At 36.4% G+C, this 19,539-nt stretch overlaps 1 protein-coding gene across 2 annotated transcripts in view; it reads left to right on the top strand.

Annotated features, from left to right (window-relative positions):
• Positions 1-19,539, top strand: part of LOC107581687 (autophagy protein 5-like) — a 32,716-nt gene that overhangs the window by 3,376 nt on the left and 9,801 nt on the right. Inside the window, exons 4-7 of one of the 2 annotated variants that reach the window (XM_016267306.1) lie at positions 2,050-2,128; positions 2,206-2,368; positions 13,305-13,422; positions 13,502-14,973. In XM_016267306.1, coding sequence (XP_016122792.1) covers positions 2,050-2,128; positions 2,206-2,368; positions 13,305-13,315 — 253 coding nt within the window. In that variant the 3' untranslated portion in view covers positions 13,316-13,422; positions 13,502-14,973. Of the gene's footprint in view, positions 1-2,049; positions 2,129-2,205; positions 2,369-13,304; positions 13,423-13,501; positions 14,974-19,539 lie in introns of those variants that run through there. The other variant, XM_016267305.1, reaches the window with a different exon arrangement.

Below are 19,539 nucleotides of genomic sequence, written 5' to 3'. Positions count from 1 at the left end.
GCGAAAGCAAAAGCACTTTATTTGGCCGTAGATGCATAGATGCAATGAGGAATCATTGGTTAAGATTTATTTACGACAGAACGGCACAACCCAGATGTTTGAATTTCATTTTATGGATGACAATCTGACGCGCCGTGTGTGTGAGAGAGAGACAGGGTCACATCATCACAGTGGAGTCAGCTTTCTTAATCGCGGCTTGTGTACTGCAAATACATATGCATCATCACTGTGTCTGTCACGCGACTCTGTTCCACTTTCAGGCTTGAACTGATGGTAAAACTAAGGACATTATGTACTGTCTTTACATTTATGTTGAGAGATGAAGCTCATGATTATGGTAAGGGGTGTTACATTTCCGACGCGTACTTGTGGTGTTCGGCCAATCACAATGCACTGGGTCAGCTGGCCAATCAGAGCAGACTGCGCTTGTCAGAAGGAGGGGCTTTGTAGAAAACGACACGTTTGAGAGAGGCGGGGCATAGAGGACCTACAATAATATACAGTATTTGAAAAATAATGTGTTTTTGAACATTAAAGCATGTCAACAAATTCTGTTACACCAAATACACAAAATAAGGAACTTTAAAATAGCATCATATGACCCCTTTACGGCTAAATGCAAGCCACTTATACTAAATGCATATGACTATCAGTTGTCACTCTATTTCTCCAAATAATATGTCTCGGTAAGAAGAAATGCTTCGTTTTATGATCAAAGGTTTGTAGTTTCAAAACGTATAATGCGACATTGATGATTGAGAGGTGTACAAATTTAATACACGAGTTTCACAATTTGAGTTGAATTACTGAAATAAATGAACTTTTCCACGACATTCTAATTTATTGAGATGCACCTGTATGTTCCTCAAAAGCCTGATGGATCGTATTTGATACTCCCATTTCTTCTAAAATATTCAAAAAAAAATTATGTATTTATTTAATACACGAGTTTCACAATTTGAGTTGAATTACTGAAATAAATGAAATAAACTTTTCCACGACATTCTAATTTATTGAGATACACCTGTATGTTCCTCAAAAGCCTGATGGATCGTATTTGATACTCCCATTTCTTCTAAAATATTCAAAAAAAAATTATGCATGGATAAGTACACTTACTAAAATTATGTATGGATTATCAAGTAAATATACAAAACCCTGCTGAAAATCAAATCGTGCATGGATAATTAAGTAAACATAAGTTGTTCAAGGTCAGTAAGTGTTCATTTTGAAATATGACTAACAATATTAAATGTATTCTCATGTTTGCTTTATAAAGATCAGTAAAGATTTCACAGCAAAAAGACACTTGTACCACAAACCATAGGTGATACTAAAAGGCCTTTTACTTGCTAAAGACGTATAAACTGGCAATAAGGTGACAGAAGGGCTCTAGTAGATTGTGTACAAGAAGTTTTTCAGCAAGATTGCATCATGTTGATAATTTAGGGGTCTTAGAAATTTGTGTAATATGATACAGTAGGCTTTATAGGGTTAATAAATGGCAGCAAAATTAAAAGTCTGCTACGTTCAATATAATTGATTCATTCATGTACTTCTATTAAAGGTGTTGTAAGCAATTTCAGCTTTCACCTTTACTAACGTATGCAAGACTGGCCACTCTCTCCAAAGCCATTATCAGCAAACCACAAAATGTAGATTTTGGTTTGGCTTAAAAAGTGTGGGATGCTCCCTTGACTTGTTTTTGCTGTTTACATTACGTTCTCAATGGCAGTTTCTTAGCTGGTGCATATATGTGGTTATTCCTAGTAATCACACCCAGCAGATCTGGTTTGTTCCTTGTTATAGAATTTTAAACTCTCAAATCCTGGCAGCTCTGTAATGTATCTGTTAATGGTCTGATTTATAGGTGTACTTTTGTCTTGTACCATTAGGTGGCAGGACAAAACAAGGCTTATAGATGAGATCTCTGCTTGCTTGCGGAATGATAGCTGTTTGAGTTTGGCCATATTTTGAGTAACTCAGTGATTGATTTTGCTAATGTGTTTACTTTATGGACTATAAATGTGTTATTTTCATCATTTTAAGGCACTATCCCATTGGCGTGTTGTTTGATCTTCATGCTTCAAACACCGCTCTGCCCTGGAATATCACAGTGCGCTTTAAGGTGTGTAGACTGATTCATTCATTTCTTTTTCATGATGTTATTGATATGCCACAGTTGTAATTTCCTTTATTTTGTAGAACTTCCCAGAACGCGACTTGCTTCACTGCCCATCGAACTCTGTGATAGAAGCGCATTTCATGTCATGCATTAAAGAGGCAGATGCACTCAAACACAAAAGCCAAGTCATCAACGACATGCAGAAAAAAGACCATAAACAACTGTGGATGGGTCTGCAGAACGGTAAGAACTGCTGACCGGAGCTACGTTTTGCTTGCTCTCCTCATGTGCACTGTCTGTGTTAAGTGGAAAGGGTGATTATTTTAACTAAAATATATACCATACTTTCCCCAGTTGGTTAATCATTGCAGATTAAAACAATTATTTTTATTAGAAGTTTTCTGAAATGTTAAAAATACAAAATTAGACATTGTTTAATTAAATATGCACTAATTTGCATAGATATCCAGAAGTGAAATCTGAACATTGGATAAAGCCAGGTTCAGAATTCAACTTGTTTCATTTTGTTTGCATATTATAGTTGTTATAAGTTATTATAAGTTTTTTTTTAAACATTTTTTTATGGGTGTATCTTTGATTTTGGATTTGTCTTTTTATCGTTCCATGAATCAGAAAATACTGTCAACAGTTTAACCTCGTTAAAAAAAGAAATCTGTAGAAACCTTCATAATATATATAACTGTAAAGCTTGGTGTATATTATGGAAATGGAGATTTCTGGCTTAGTGCAGGAGAAAATACTTATTTGAGAAAACTGCCTTTAAAAATATGTATTGTAATAGAAATCTACAGATCCAAATAGATAGTGAAATAAAAGAAACGCTGAAATGTGTAATGTGGATGTTTTCTTTCCACTAGTCATAAAGAAGAAAAGATATGGAAGCAAAATAGCCCAAAATCTTAAAATTGCCCCGTCTCTGAAAAAAAAAAAAGGTTTTTACTTGTAGTGTCTTGCCTTAAAGGGATAGGTTACCCAAAAATTACAATTCTGTCATCATTTACTCACCCTCAACTTGTTCCAAACCTGTATGAATTTATTTCTTCTGTTGAACAAAAGATATTTTGAAGAACGTGGGTAACAAAACATTTTCTGGTCCCCATATTTCGTGTTCCATACTATAGAAGTCATTGAGGACCAGCAACTGTTTGGTAACCCACATTCTTCAAAATAACTTCTTGTATGTTCAACAGAAGAAAGAAACTTTTACAGGTTTGGAGCGACTTGAGAGTAAATGATGCCAGAATTGTAATTTTTGGGTGAACTATCCCTTTAAGGCTAGTGTACACTACTCAAAAAAGTTCTCGAAAGTTATAGCCAGTTTGTAGATTTTTAGCTTTCATAGTGTCGTAAATTTGATATTTCGAGCTGATTTTAGAACCAATATTGTTTTCATTTTTCATGTATCTCCTGAGGCGCATGCTTCTGCGTGAGTTTGTCGTGTTTGGAATGACTGGTAATGTGTGATCCTTAGTCGCATAGTGTATGAGATCAAGTTTGTTCCTCTGTAACCATTTACAAAGTCGTAACATGTATGAATAATTTGAAAATCTGTTCAGATTTTAAAGGAATAGTTTACCCAAAAATGTAATACATCACACAACTTTTAAAGAAATAGTTCACACAAAAATGAAAAATTGCTGAAAATGTACTCACCCGAAGGCCATCCAAGATGTAGATGAGATTGTTTCTTCATGGGAACAGATTTGGAGAAATGTAATATTGCATCAATTGCTCACCCGTGGATCCTCTGAAGTGAGCAAATGATGTAATGCAAATTTTCTCCAAATGAAGAAACAAATTCATATATATCGTGAGTAAATTTTTAGCAAATGTTCATTTTTTGGTGAACTTTTTAAAAAAGTTGTGTGGTGTATTCCAGCTTTAAAGGGGTCATATGATGCTTTTTTTAAAGATCATTATTTGGTGTAACAGAATATGTTGACATGCTTTAATGTTCAAAAAACACATTATTTTTCAAATACTGTACATTATTGTAGGTCCTCTATGCCCCGCCTCTCTCAAACGCTTCGTTTTCTACAAAGTCCCTCCTTCCGACAAGCGCAGTCTGCTCTGATTGGCCAGCTGACTCAGTGCATTGTGATTGGCCGAACACCGCAAGCACTCGTCGGAAATGTAACACTCCTTACCATAATCGCGAGCGTTATCTTTCAAAATAAATGTAAAGACAGTTAATAATGTCGTTAGTTTTACCTTCAGTTCAAGCCCGAAAGGGGAACAGAGTCGCGTGACAGCCACAGTGATGAAGCTGGTATGTATTTGCAGTACACAAGCCACGGTTATGACAGCTGACTCCACTGTGATGTGACCCTGTCTCTCTCTCTCTCACACACACTCACACATGATTGTGAGGTAGATATGTGGGGGCGTGTTAGAACGAGCCGTTTTAGTGGCAGAGTCTTAACTTTGATGAAGAATATCTCTTTGGTTTTGAGACTTTAGTCTTTGCAACTTCAGGGATCTTATCTATGCACAATCAGCTTGTAACACTCCAAAGAGAAAGGAAAACTTGAAATCGCATCATATGACCCCTTTAAACATAATGCCATCAGTAACTTCAAACCCACACTTTCATCTGAGAATTAGTGTATGCGATGCAGGCAGTGCTTAGGCAGTGGTTTCAGTAGTTAATTTAAAGGTGAAAATGTGAAGCGCTGCAGATAAACTGAGAAGTGTAAGTTTCAGAAGCATAGATGTTTTGATAACACACTGTCACAGCTGTCCTCTCTGATGAGTGTGTGAGCAGAGAAAGTAACAATTTCTAAGCGGATGTTGATTTTTCACCTGCACATGTGAGAACGCAGCCAGCGTGACAGAACACACTCGACTTTGCTGAGAAATCTCATGCCTGTTTATTCTAAAGTTATAAGCTATAAATATACAATTTTAATAATCATTACAATTCTGTTAGAATAGGGAAATCCACATCACAGCTATAATGATAATGACACGGAGGAATGATATTGTTGGAATCACTTCCAGAATGTGTTTTTCCAGCTGAATGACAGTAAATACATTGGCTGTACATCTGCCCGACTTTAAAGTGCTCAAGCATCGTCAAAACTACGTCATGTGCTTATAATAAACAGAAGGTGTCCCGTTACATCTGGCGTAAAACCAACACAGCATTTCATAAAAAGAACATCATACCAACAATCAAAGATGGTGGATAAACCTTTTCACACCACTGTATATATTTTTTAATGATCTGAATCTTGGCTGCAACAAATCGGGACACATGGTATTAATAGTTATTAATATTTCTAAATATTTACAATGAGCTCCCTAATAAACAGCAGTATGTGGATAAGAGACAAGGACCTCATGATGTAAAAGAATAGCTTTTTTATGTTTGAAAGAACTGCTTCTTGGAAATAAGTCAAACTTTCTTTCACTGTTATGTTGTGTTGCAGTCTGTTTCCACCAGCATGCTGAGATCATTTTCTAAAAGCTTGAGTGTCACATGGACATCTGACATTACATCCTGTAAATTCAGCTTTTTTGGATTTAAGTTGATTGTAAAGGTGTAATGGTCTAATGGACATAAACTAATTAGAATTTTGGCACGCACTAGAACATTCCTAATGTAAACCATAAAAAAACATGATTCTATAATGCATCAACAAATTTTCTGATTAAAAAGTCTTCATAACTCTTTGGCCTGTTGAAATGAAACTCATTGTGACTATTCCTTCAGGTTAACTGAGCAGATCACTGGTAAATCATCACATACTGTTCAAGAAATATGGCAAATAGCTTAAAACGTCGGAATAGTTTGGCCTAAAATCATGATATTGAAACTTATGTGTCATCATGCTTTGAAAGTACCTGGAAAATTTGGGGCAACACCACCTAATGATCAAAATGTTTTCAAATGCTTTTGATTACTTTGGCCCAGAGCCGGAGTGGGAGTCATTTTCAGTCCTGGAGTTTCATGCCTTAGAGCGGCCCACTTTAGCTCACAACTGACTATAGCAATTTCAATAATGTAATTAAAACTTCAGTATATAAGTCTGCAATAGCGCGCTGTTCTCTACAGACTTGTAATTCATTATATTTTTCTACAGCGTTGCTATTTTATTATTATTATTTTACTGGCCTTTTCAGCGCCGCCTTTGCACTTTCTATTATACATTTTTTAATCTATTATTTTTTGCTCGCATATCTACAACTAAATATGTGTAGGCATACTGTACCATAATGTCTGCCTGCAGTTAAAAATTTCTCAGACTCTCTCATCTTTTTAAGTGGGAGAACTTGCACAATTGGTGGCTGACTAAATACTTTTTTGCCCCACTGTATATTCTAAAAATAATTTTAATGTCATACAAAAAAAAAGTAATTGGCCTGAGTAAATTGTACCATTATAAAATCGTGACTACACAAGTAGTGTAGTAATTTAGGAGGTGAAAATAGTGTGAAATTACATACATACAAATGGCAAGAAATTTGAAAGCATAGCAACTGAACGTCTATGAAACGTCTACGCACTTAAATTTTTTGAACTAAAATGGCTATTATTGCAACCATATAGCCTATGAATGAATGAAAATGCATATTTTTCAATTAAAGAAAACTTGTGGGCTGAGTGCGGGCTGCTTCTGGCGCTTGGATTTCTACTTCAATAAAATGAGGTCCAAGTTTAAGAATGCGCTTTTATTTTTTTTTAAGCCCGAGTCCTGCTCGCTGTGAAACAGGAGCAGCCAGCAGAGGATTCCGCTTGGTCTTAAAGCCTTCACAAATAAAACAATATTTTGCCCTAAATTAATGATTAATTATCAATTGAGAATTTGTTATTCATATGGTCTGGTGGTCATATGGCGTATGCCTGCGAATACGGGACAAACTGAGTTATAACTTTCATACGGGAAGCTTCTTTGATGCCTTAAATACGGGCATCCATATTTCAACCCTTATAGCAGTGGCGTGTTGACAGTACCGGCCCTCGTGGCCAAAAAACAGACCGGACCACCGGGAATTTTCCCGGTGCTTCCGATTAGCCAATCCAAGCCTGCTTTGGCCTATAGACCCTTTTTACATGCCCAGATTTAAAGCAGGGGAGTAAACTATAGCAGGGTGAATCTCTATAGGAGAAAGTGGGAGACCATAGCAAATATAAATCTATAAATATAAAAATATAATAAAAAAAATTAATTTCTATATTTATATTTATACCCTGTAGCCCAAGACTGGTTGCCCACTGAAGCTAAGCAGGGTTGAGCCTGGTCAGTACCTGGAAGGGAGACCTCCTGGAAAAAATAGGTTGCTGTTGGAAGAGGTGTTAGTGAGGCCAGCAGGGGGTGCTCACCCTGTGGTCTGTGTGGGTCCTAAAGGCTGACGACTAGTGGCCGATATGTCGGCCTTGGCCTTTTTTTTTTGGCCTTGGCATTTTTCAAATATCGGCATCGGCCGATAAGATTTTCTGTTTGGCCGATGCGTTCGTGGTTTATTTTGACAGCGCACCAGACTTTTATTTTGACTGCGCTGAGAACGGCAGCGCCTGAGCACACAGTGCTCACATTCTCCCTCTTGTTCGCTGTCGTCATTAACAGTTCTGTCCATGGACAGAAGTCTGTCTCATAATCAGATAGAACTGTTAAACAAAGGAATTAAAATGTATACAAAAAGTATTATAATGATTGCTTTTATATTGTTAGTAATAGAAAGGCAAACATTATAATAATAATTTCTCGTTTGCCGTCAGCATTCAGCAAATACGCATTTATATAATTTAAACAAATCTTTGAATGACTAATGAACATCTCATTTCAAAAATCTTGCAGACTTAGTCGAATTCAGCTGCGAGATCTTATGAAGTGTGCATTTGTATCCTGCACAATCGTGTTTACTCTGTATAACGGTCGGTCCGTGCGAATTGAATGCAGACAGGAGGAGAGTTCAGCTTCATTGAGACGCGCGATCGACTAACTTTAAACTTGTGATTTAATTATGCTGCGCTTCATGCTTTTGCCCAATGTCATATTAATGTCATTTTCACTGTGTGCTGTATGTAAAATGAGTGTTACCTTGGCTTTATTTAAAAAAATGTGATTCCCAATGCATACAAACTTCCCAGAATACTGAGTGCCCTGTTGGTTACAGTGTTTACTTCTTTTTTTTATTTTTATTTTTATTGTATTTGTATTCAATATTTGTTTATTTGTGAAAAATACTTTGTCATTTAAATAAATAGCTTGTTTATTTTACACATTTATTTTTTAATCCATTTTCAAATTATTTCAAATTTCTTAAATATGAAATAAAACAAATACAATTATATCGGCCATCGGCCACCCTGCTTTCCAAGATATCGGCTTCGGCTGTCAAAAAACCAATATCGGTCGACCACTACTGACGACGCGTCCACAAGTTTGATTAGGTGCGCGCGACAAATATGATGTCATTGCGGTGTTGGCGAAAGTTCGCTTTGAGTGCGGGCAACGTCGTTTCCCAATGGTTTTAGAGGACAATTACTCCTCGTCGCCCCCTGTTGTTTTAAAGAATAGTACAACTGTGAACGCGACAAGTATAAAAGCCTCGTCCATTTGGGAAGGTGCGCGCGCAGTCAGAGGAGGCTCGCGAAGCGGAGCCAGGCGAAAGTATAAATCCCGCTTAATGCACCAGTATAGTGACTGGGACACTATACTGTAAAAAGCACCGTCCTTCGGATGAGACGTTAAACTGAGGTCCTGACTCTCTGTGGTCATTAAAAATCCAATGGCACTTCTCGTAAAGAGTAGGGGTGTATCTCGGGTGTACTGGCCAAATTCCCTCCACTGGCCCTTGTTAATCATGGCCTCCTAATAATCCCCATCCTCTAAATTGGCTCTATGACTCTCTCTCCTCTTCACCTGTAGCTGGTGTGTGGCTGCCGTCGCACACTGGTGGTGGTTGAGGATAGACCCCATGATGATGTGATTGTAAAGCGCTTTGGGTGTACAGCAATACACAAAAAAGCGCTATATAAATGCTTCATTCATTCATTCATAAAAATACTATTTTATAAATACAAAAAAAATTAAAGAAAGAAAGAGATGAATTACGGCAGTCATCATAACAAGAGAGGAACATGTCAAACTTACAGTCACTCTCTCAGCAGCTATATTAGAAACCCAATCGCAGCAGTGTTCAATATTTTTTTTGTCAGTAATGACGATATCAATGTTTGTTTTATATGAAAATATAAAATACTTTTCTAGATTTATGAAGATTATTACTGCAGGAATGCATCGTCACATTGATACAGTTTTGGTAGCTTTTTGATTTCCCTAACCGCTCTATTGGTCAAATGTTTAAAAACAAAGCAGTTTTTAATTAATTCTTTAAATTGTAGTTAAATTAATTGCCCTAGAATGCTCCATTCACCTAATTCCCTTGCTTTAATTCTGCAGTCAGCTGTTTGAATGTTGGACTGACAATTTCAGTATTTAAATAGTTGAATTGACAGTTTAAATGTTTAAAATTCACAGTGCAAACATTTGTCTAAATATTTGAATTGATAGTCATTTAAATGTTTATTTGATTATTTGAGTTCACCATTTGAATTTCAGTGACAGATGGATGGATATTTTGGTTGACATTTTCAACACTTTAAAAAAGATTTTTGAATTCAACACCTTTAATTTTTATTTGAATGAATAGTTTTTTTAAAATATTTCAGTTCAAAATGTTCACGTTTGAATATATATATCCTAATTCCCTTGCTTTAATTCTGCAGTCAGCTGTTTGAATGTTGGACTGACAATTTCAGTATTTAAATAGTTGAATTGACAGTTTAAATGTTTAAAATTCACAGTGCAAACATTTGTCTAAATATTTGAATTGATAGTCATTTAAATGTTTATTTGATTATTTGAGTTCACCATTTGAATTTCAGTGACAGATGGATGGATATTTTGGTTGACATTTTCAACACTTTAAAAAAGATTTTTGAATTCAACACCTTTAATTTTTATTTGAATGAATAGTTTTTTTACAGTTCAACAGTTCAAAATGTTCACGTTTGAATATATATATATATATATATATATATATATATATATATATATATATATATATATATATTTTAATATTCAAATGTTTCAGCAGTTTGATATTTTTGACTATATTAATATTGTTTGAATATTCAAATGACATGGTTGTTTTAATTTATTATTACCACTCATCTCATTAAGGCAAGGCTCAGGGATACTGCCTTGCCTGAGTGACTTACTTTGTGTTTTACAGTCCAATTATTGCTTAAAGAACCTATAATTATCTGCATACTCTAAAGAAGTAGAGTTTGAGACCTGAGAGCATCTCTTTTCTCTGACCTCTTGCTTTTGGAGAAAGGCTAATGATGTCTGTTGTGTGGTTCATGTGCTGGTTTGCCAGCTAGGGTGTCAGGGGAGTTGAAAAGAAAGTGTCGGCACCCAGAGTATCACACTTCTCATCAGTATCAGGAGCCTTTTGGATAATGCTGGGGTCAATAATTAATGCTGCTGTTTAAAAATGCAACGAAGTAGCTGTCACTTCTCACACTCTCTCTTCTCTGACTCTGGAGATGATCTTGGTGCAAGTGAGCAGTGAGTCAGTTTTTCTGGTAACCTGATCGAGATCGTAGCATCCTGAGACACCTTCTCTTCCTGAGACCTGAGGGTGTCAGTGTCAGCTGGACTACCTGAGCCGTTGTGTCACCAGTTTCCTTTTCACAACACCAAGATTGACTCCTATTGTTTGTCAGGCCGCTGTTTGTCACCACAGGTCCAGATCTTACAGAATGATACCCTGCATCAATGACCACATGCAAATTGTGTTTGAAAACTGGATCCTGTCCAGCATTCGACACCTTGCCTGCTCGCACAAGGCCATAGGAAAGACTATGCCGTGACTGCCGGCTGTTAATCCTCTCAATATCTTATTCAGCAATTCACAACATTACACCCAACTAGCGTGGGTTTAAAACATCTGCTAACCACTAAATTAACAAATGAATTATTTTTCTGTTAGCGCTCTGTAATGGATGTGAAAAGTGGGTAACCTGAAATTACATAGATGCCATTTCTCGTAAGCTGACTGGCTAAAAATAACATATAAAATAAATGGAAATTGAGAAAGCTCAAAGGAAAAGTGTACTCACTTGAGTGTAGGTGGTCGGTGTGTGTAGTCATTGTGTTCGGGTGTGCTATATCTGCATCACTGGACTTTGCTGGTGTTGTTGTTTGGTGATCTGAGTGTGTAGCTTTCCAATATTGGTAAGATATATACTGGTAAGATTTAGGTAATACAATTTAACAAAAGCAAATAAGAAAAAAATGAATTTAAGTCTTTTAAATTTAAATTTCTGTCTTTTCTCGCATTTAGCAATGTACATCCGAGTGAAACAGATTATTGAAAAAAGGAGTTTTTGATTGTTTGGAGGTAGATCTGAATGTTAGCTTGCAGTTGACTTTAATAAAGAGGTGGCTTAAAAAAAAACATGCATGGATACATTTTTCACAATAGGATCAGTGCATTTAGACAACAGAATTTCCACTGCATGCTGACTTTGAATTGATCTATTATACATTTATTATACATTTATTTTAACTCATAATTAATCCCCCCAAATCCTGAAAACATTAAATGTTTTCAAATTGGTAAGGCTAGTGTTTGTTTTTTAACTGGTAGAAAGACAACTTTTGGAACCTGGGCAATCAAGCAAAATCATTCAGTCTTTCATTGTGTTTTTTTTGTTTGTTTTTGTGATCAACATTTTTATTGTTTCAGAATTTCAGCATATACAGAGCATAAATACATACAAACTATAGATGCGACGTTCATTTGTAACATCACCTAATTCCACTGTAAAAAATAAATCATCCACCCACCTGAACCTATGATTATCTCTGATTTAGATATCCGCACTGACCCTCACCTGATCATCACAATTATTCTAATTCTCAGAGTGCTTTGGGAGCTTGAGACCCTGTCCTTTTTCAAAATGAATCGTGAAGTTCCCCTCTCAACAATTGCCAACAATAATATTGTGGTCAATAAAACAAAATGTATTTGATTTATATTTTATATGACAATGTGTACAAAACAGTAACGAATTGCTCAACAATCTGAACATTCCTGTTTATTTTTTTGTATCAGTCAGACTGAGATGCTGTTGGCATTATGCATTGCTGTGGGTTGCTTGCTCAAACAAGCTCAAATTTCATTGTCAATTGATAATGTGAAGTGGAGTGGTAATTTCCCAGTCTTAAGCCCCGTTCACACCAAGAACGATAACTATAAAGATAACGATATTAGCGTCCACACCAGCAAACGATATCGTCTGTTTATTTTAAGCGCACACTCGTCTGCTCGTCATTGGTTGAAAACTATGTAGACACTGGTTTCAGTTTTTTGTTAACAAACTAAAATGGCTAAAATAGAAGTCGTATTAATTGAAACTTGTGTTTAATTTACTATTATTTACATACCTTGCATGCATACTGATGCATCCGCGTGCAGGCAATTTTTTGAGACCACACGGACGGTCCGCGTACAACAGCGCATGTGCGAGGTGAAAGTTGAGACAGAGCGCAAGTCAAGTAGGTGGCACTGCGCCTGTGTCGAGCTCGTCCGTCCACACTTGAATATACTTTGAAAGCTGTGTGCGAGACGGAACGGAACGCGGAAAGTGAATTATACCCGGGCCTTTAGTCGGTTAAATGAAGCTCAAGTGCCACCTACAGGCCCTGTTATGTGAAGAGTAGGCTGTTAGGTCAAGAACAAGCGAAATGGTGACGTGAAATTACTTTATTACAGTACCACTTTTGATAATTATGCAGCAATAGTTAATAATTACATTTAAACATGTTAGAGAATGTAGTTCATATTTCCAATATTAATAATTGGTCTCATTCACCCGGGACCTACCTGCAACTAATCAGAATGTTATTTTTTATACTTTTATTGCTATTACGCCCAACCTGTAGATTATCTGTGGATATAACCATGATCCAAGCATCACTAATACAAACAGATGCCTTGAAAACTGTACATAAAAATACGTTGTTGTTTTTTGTGGTAAATAGACATTCTTCAGTGACACAATTCAGATTCTGTATTTTTTTGAGAACTTTGCACTGCCATAATCATTCTAACAGGTTTCATATTTGTCTCATTTTAGACGATGAGTGACAGACCGTTCATCCAAAAGCTCTTCCGACCAGTGTCTCCTGAGGGCCACACGCTTACGTTGGGAGACCTGCTGAAGGAGCTGTTTCCTGCTGCCATATGTGTGGAAGGTGATCCACATGACGAAAATAATTCACCCAGATATTATTTGATGAAAACATGTCTGCAGTTTAGACCTATCTCTCACAGGAGGTTGGAATCAGAGATGTGAGGAAAAGACATTAGAGGAAAACAAATCTTTAACATCTAGAGATTTACAGAAGAGATGAGAAATAGGAAAAGAAAGAAAAAGACAAATCAGGGTTGCGTGAAAGAAATCCACAGCCAAAACAGGGGCGGTCTTGGTTTCTCCTGGGAGGAAGTAGATAAGCAGACAATAGCAGTGAACTGCTGGCGGAGATGCCTGCATGACTGCGCACATCTATGCTGCTTCCAGCCCAATTCAAGACCTGCTTGCTTTGTCTGAAAGGCCTGGTGGTTTGGTTGAAGAGAAAGTGCCGCTTTGTGCGTCTCTTTTTGTTATTGTTCTGCCTCTTCCAGACATGGAGGATTTGCGTTGATAACAGCTCAGTGCAAAGTGTTGAGATTACAGAGAAATGCATCTCTACTTGGGGAAATACCTTTTCTGTCTCAAGATGGTCTCAAATCATAGTTGCTTATCACAGTGTAGATTTGATTAATCATTTATCAATTACACATGAGTGAAAAGCTGCATTTTGTGACTTAAATGTCGTCTTTTATCAGCAGATGAGGTTTTCTGTTTTATGAAAGGCTTTGATGGTGCCTTAATGCCACAGATGATTTACGGTACTGTTATAGTTGCAATGAAATGGGGATTCCTACAAATAAAAATGAAAAGCATTTGCTTTAGCCAGACTGACATGTATTGTCAGTGCCATGTTATAGCAATCTGTATGTCTCAAACACTCAGTGGAATGGAATCTAGCGCTAGATTTTTACCACTTTTGGGGTAAAAATGGAGACATGCTCAAATGGTGCAGTCTCTCCTACGCTTTTCACAATAAGATAAAGATTTTATATATCGAAACGGCAATACATGGTACTCGAAAATTTCCCCATGTTCTGTTTTAGAAGTCAGTCAGAATAGTGAGAGGTTTTATAGTGAATAAGAGTGTGTGTGTGGTATTATTTCAAATAAATGAATTGCACAGAAAACCCCCACCCAGCAGCCCTTCGTGACAACCCACGCTGCGAGTGGGGAAACCTCCAGCTGGCCCGCCCACCTCCATCCCCACCAGCATGTCTCACTACTCAACCTATGACAGGCATTGAAATGACACTTTCAGTGGCTGATATACCGTGTTCATGTGGTTAAAGAAAAAGGGTCAGTGACTCAAAAATTATGAACTCTGTAGACTGATTAATGACTGATTAATTCTGAAGTTAGAAATCAGAGTGCTTTTTAAAGAATTGAATCGTTTAGACGGATTAAGTAAGTTGTGTTTGATATGTTGGATATACAGGTCTGTGTATTTCTGGGTAGTTTATACAATGTGTTAATGGATTTTTTAAATCAAGATTTTTACATAAACTATGTATGAATGGAAAAGCAAATACATTAGGTCATGTTTTGCAATATTAGCGATAGTTCACCCAAAAATGAAAATTGTCATAATTTACTCACTCTCATGTCTTTCCAAACCCATAATACTTTTTTTTTTCATCTTTGAAACACACATTTTGATATTTTATTGAAATCTCAGAGCTTTGTCTATCTATTTAAATCCATTCTCTCAAAACCTTTGATTTCATAAATGCATTGTAAAATGAATCCATATATTATGAGCCATTTAATACAAGACTTCAGAAGAGACATGGCTGATTTATCTGATGAACAGGTGTAAATTATGCTTTTATTTGCATATAAAAAGTGATCAATGCACATAGATAGAGCACATCAAATATGGTAAACGGAAGCTCAGCTGTACTTGTGTGACATGAGAAAAAATCTTGTTAGTTCTTGTGAGTCAGGCAAGCATGCTTGAGTTTCTGTTTACCACATGAATGCAAGTAGAAAACGATTTTCATGAATTACACTCAGGCAGGGACTTTAGTAAGATTTTACCAGAAAGGATTTTAGGTTTGCTTTAAGCAGTCAATAAGATGGAATTTTGTAAATTAGAGTCACGGTTTCGGTATGGTTCGGTAAGTGCTATATTTAGGCAAAAACTATACTGTCAAATAAAAATTAAGAAAATAAGAATAATCTAACTACAAACAACAGCACAAATCAATACAATAGAGTAAAGATAGAAATAAAATAAACAGTGATTTTCAGTTATATATATATATATATACATATATATATCACAGCATTGCACATTTGACTGTATAAATTAAAGATCAATCTTTATTAAAGTTACAAAAGCTATTCAATCAATAGCAGTGAGTGATTTCTTTGTTGTTGCTGTTTGATTAATATTAAGAAAGTGCTGTCACTTTAAGAGAATGCCCTGATCCAGTGCACTGATACAGTAGGCTACGTTCAGCCGGCTATTATAGGATACTTCTCAAGACGGTTTTTGACATAATTTTTGTGTGAATTTGTCCGTTTAAACACAATACTTCAGAGAAAGCTTAATATTTGTGCGCATTCTGAGGCGCGGGTTTGCACGCTTCGGATGAGCGCATGCACAAATCTTCTCATTGCGCGCGCGAGCTCACGTCCTCTGGCTCTTAAATGTTTAAACTGGCAAAGCTTAAACGAGTTTAGCTTAAATGGATATCAACGTGTGCTGTTCAGGTCTCACCTGTGTGCGTGTGCTATCAGCACCCGGGTGATGACGGAATAAATGACTGATCATATTCCAGCATACGGCATTCGCATTGAACAAGAGTGAATGGTCCGTCCACGTTTTTTTTTTTTTTTTTCATCGGTTGTTGTAATGTATTGGGAAGCCAGAATGCACATTCATCAACAGAAACATATATTAGACGAACCCTATTGGTTTTACGTGTTAATTATAGCAAACCATATATTACAGATGCGTTGTCAGGTTTAAGTTGAACCGCGGTCCTAGCGCATGCCGAACCATGTGTGGAGAACCGTAGGGTTCGATTTTTTTCTGCGAATCGTTCCACCCTTAATAATTAATGTTTTCTAGGGCTGTCAAATCGATTAATCGCGGTTAATCGCATCCAAAATAAAAGTTTGTGTTTGCATAATATATGTGTATGTACGGTGTATATTTATATATAAATACACACACATACATGTATATATTTAAGAAATGTGTATATATATAATGTATATATATTTAATGATTTATATTACATATTAATATAAATATATTACATATATTTCTTAAGAAATATTTGCATGTGTGTATGTATATATATATATATATATATATATACATACACACATGCAAATATTTCTTAAGAAATATATGTAATATATTTATATTAATATGTAATATAAATCATTAAATATATATACATTATATATATACACATTTCTTAAATATATACATGTATGTGTGTGTATTTATATATACATATAAATATACACAGTACACATATAATGTAAAGACAAACTTTTATTTAGGATGCGATTAATCACGATTAATTAAATTTGACAGCCCTTTGTTTTCATGTGATGTCAGGTTACGTATTCTGTCTCTTTAAAATAATTAGAAGAAGAAGAAAAAAACCCCATGCACAGGATGTTGTTACAGAAACCTGTGACAAAACTCATGTAATAGTATTATTAAAGGGATATTTTTCCCAGATATGAAAATAACCCTCATGTCGTTCTGTATGAGATTCTTACGTCTGTTGGTGGCTTACCCTTTAAAAATTTTTTTTTTTTTTTTTTTCCAGCAGTTTTAAAGGATTACAGCCACATATTTAAAAATGAATGTTAGTGCTGGTGGTAACTTTTTCCAAGCAGCTCCCCGTACTAAAATGCTTTCTCCTGCCTTCCTCCAACTGTTATCTTTATGTCCATTAGAAAGTCTGTAACGTGCTAGAAGCCAAAGGTGAAGAAAAGATTGTTAAATGGGATGAATTTGGGCAGTTGAGCCATGCATAACCTTGCATAGGTACCAAGTGCAACCCTCTAGTTCAAACAGTAAAGTATGGCACTAGCAACGGCAAGGTCACGACAACGGATATAAATAGTTTATCAGCAAAGAAGATAATACGAGGATTGATGAAATATACGTTTTTGCATTTTCACTACCAGCTTTGAAAGACGTTGGTCTTGGTTGAGTGAAATACTCCAAGGTGGCAGAGGTCAAGAGCCGACCCATGCTAGGGCTTTTCTGTGGGCGTTCGTTATAACTGCCGGAAGAAAGCAAGTTGTGTTCATTTACTATATGAGTTTGTGTTGTTTGAATTCCCCTCTTTCTGAGAGTCATTCTGAGAGTTACACTGGGGACGCACCCACCTTACACCCCTACAAACTCCACGGGGGCAGACACACACACACACACACACAGAGGACTTCAAGGAATGAGCTACTTCTTCTGCTTACACTATTACTGTGTGACTTCAAAATCAGGGTCAGCTGATTGTTTAGTCCTCTCTTTGAGGTGTTTTTGTCCAGTTGGACCATTAACAATTAAAAAATCAAGGTCAGAGCTGTGTTCAGGTTTTTAGATATCATGTAAAGGTTTTTAGATATCTTCAAACTCTATCATGATTTTTTTTTAAGAATTTCAATAGCCCTGCAGCTTAAACTGGCTTCAAGTCAGTTCCGTTATTACGTTGCTGTTTTGTTCATGGAAGCACGGGTTTCAATTTGATCCTGTTGAGCAAAAGTCCAGACTGACTTACCCAGAAAACTAATTAACATCTACAACTGTCACCAAAGAACACGGACAATGAACACCTGCCAAAACGCTCATTTGTTTCTCGTTAAGTTTATTTTATTAAATGGGCTGTTATTCACTAACATGGTTCATGGAACTTTTTGTGTCACGTAACAATAATAAGAATGACAACAACTAAACTAAATAAAAATATAAATGATATTATTATTATAATTATAATAATCTCTTATAGCTCTCGCGGTACTTTGATGACACACACCGATCGATCTTGCAGCGCTGCTTCAAGTCGAACACATCTAAACAGTCTTCAGAGGAAGCATCAAGTTGGCATGCTACAGTGTTGCCAAGTCCACGGTTTGGGGAACCCCTCCAAAAAACGTGTATTTTACCCCCAGGAATGCGATTTTTACCGGTGGAACCCCCCTCGAAACGCGATTGGGCTAGTTTTGAGTAGCAATTGGGCGGGTTTTGTTGTGAAAACCTGGCACGCTGCACGCAGAAATGTTTGAAAGCGTATATAATGAACGTACTTCAAAATGGCACATTGAAATTACTCGAGCAGTAACAGTGTTACGGTGCATTTCTTTACTGAAGACTTCGACCTTAAGATAATATATATAATAAGGTAATATATACAGTATATTCTTATTTATTTAAAGCTGCAGTCCATAACTTTTTTTGGTTAAAAATGATCCGAAATCAATATTTGAGCAAGTACATAACCAGCCAGTGTTCAAAACTATTGCCTTACTTTAGCCCGATTCACAACGGTTATCTTATAATAATGTTTTCTAATTTGAGTGGTATGGGTAGGTTTTTGCGGGAAATTCGAGCATGGCACTGCATCAGTACGTCACTTCTGTAAACATAAAGAAGTTGTCCCGGCTACTAGGCTATCGCATGTGAGGATCCTGCAGGTGGCGGATCGTTTATAGCCTTTTCTCCAGAATAATTAAATGTATCATTTTGATGGCGGATTGTAATCCATAAAGGATTATGTATGGAACGATATTCCGGACAATTTTCAAATAGAATAGCAAATTGTATTTTCAATTGCGTTTTCAATATGTGGACGCATAAATTGTGACATAATCCAAATGCAATTGCAAATCCTGCATTAGCGTTTGCATTTTCGCTTTCGCGAACGCACAGTGACTGCCAAATTTCAAATGAAAAAGCAAAGTCCATTTGCAACTGTATTTCCCATGTCTTAGCAGTTACGAGCCTGTCATATTTAAATAGCAATATTAAATACCACGTCTGCTTTTTCACTCTCGCTGCGTCGCGCATGTAACCTGCGCGACTCAAATGGAATTGCAATTCCTTTTGCATTTGAATTTCCGATGTCTGCATGGAAAGCTGCCAATCAATGTGAGGGGGCGGGGCTATACTAGGGGGCGTGTTTGTGTTGGGAGGTGACGTCACTCACAG

Source organism: Sinocyclocheilus grahami, unplaced genomic scaffold, assembly GCF_001515645.1.
Source record: "Sinocyclocheilus grahami isolate Dianchi unplaced genomic scaffold, SAMN03320097.WGS_v1.1 scaffold37.1, whole genome shotgun sequence".
Lineage (NCBI taxonomy): Eukaryota > Metazoa > Chordata > Actinopteri > Cypriniformes > Cyprinidae > Sinocyclocheilus > Sinocyclocheilus grahami.
Note: the sequence above shows the minus strand (reverse complement) of the source record. Positions and strands in the feature narration are given on the sequence as shown.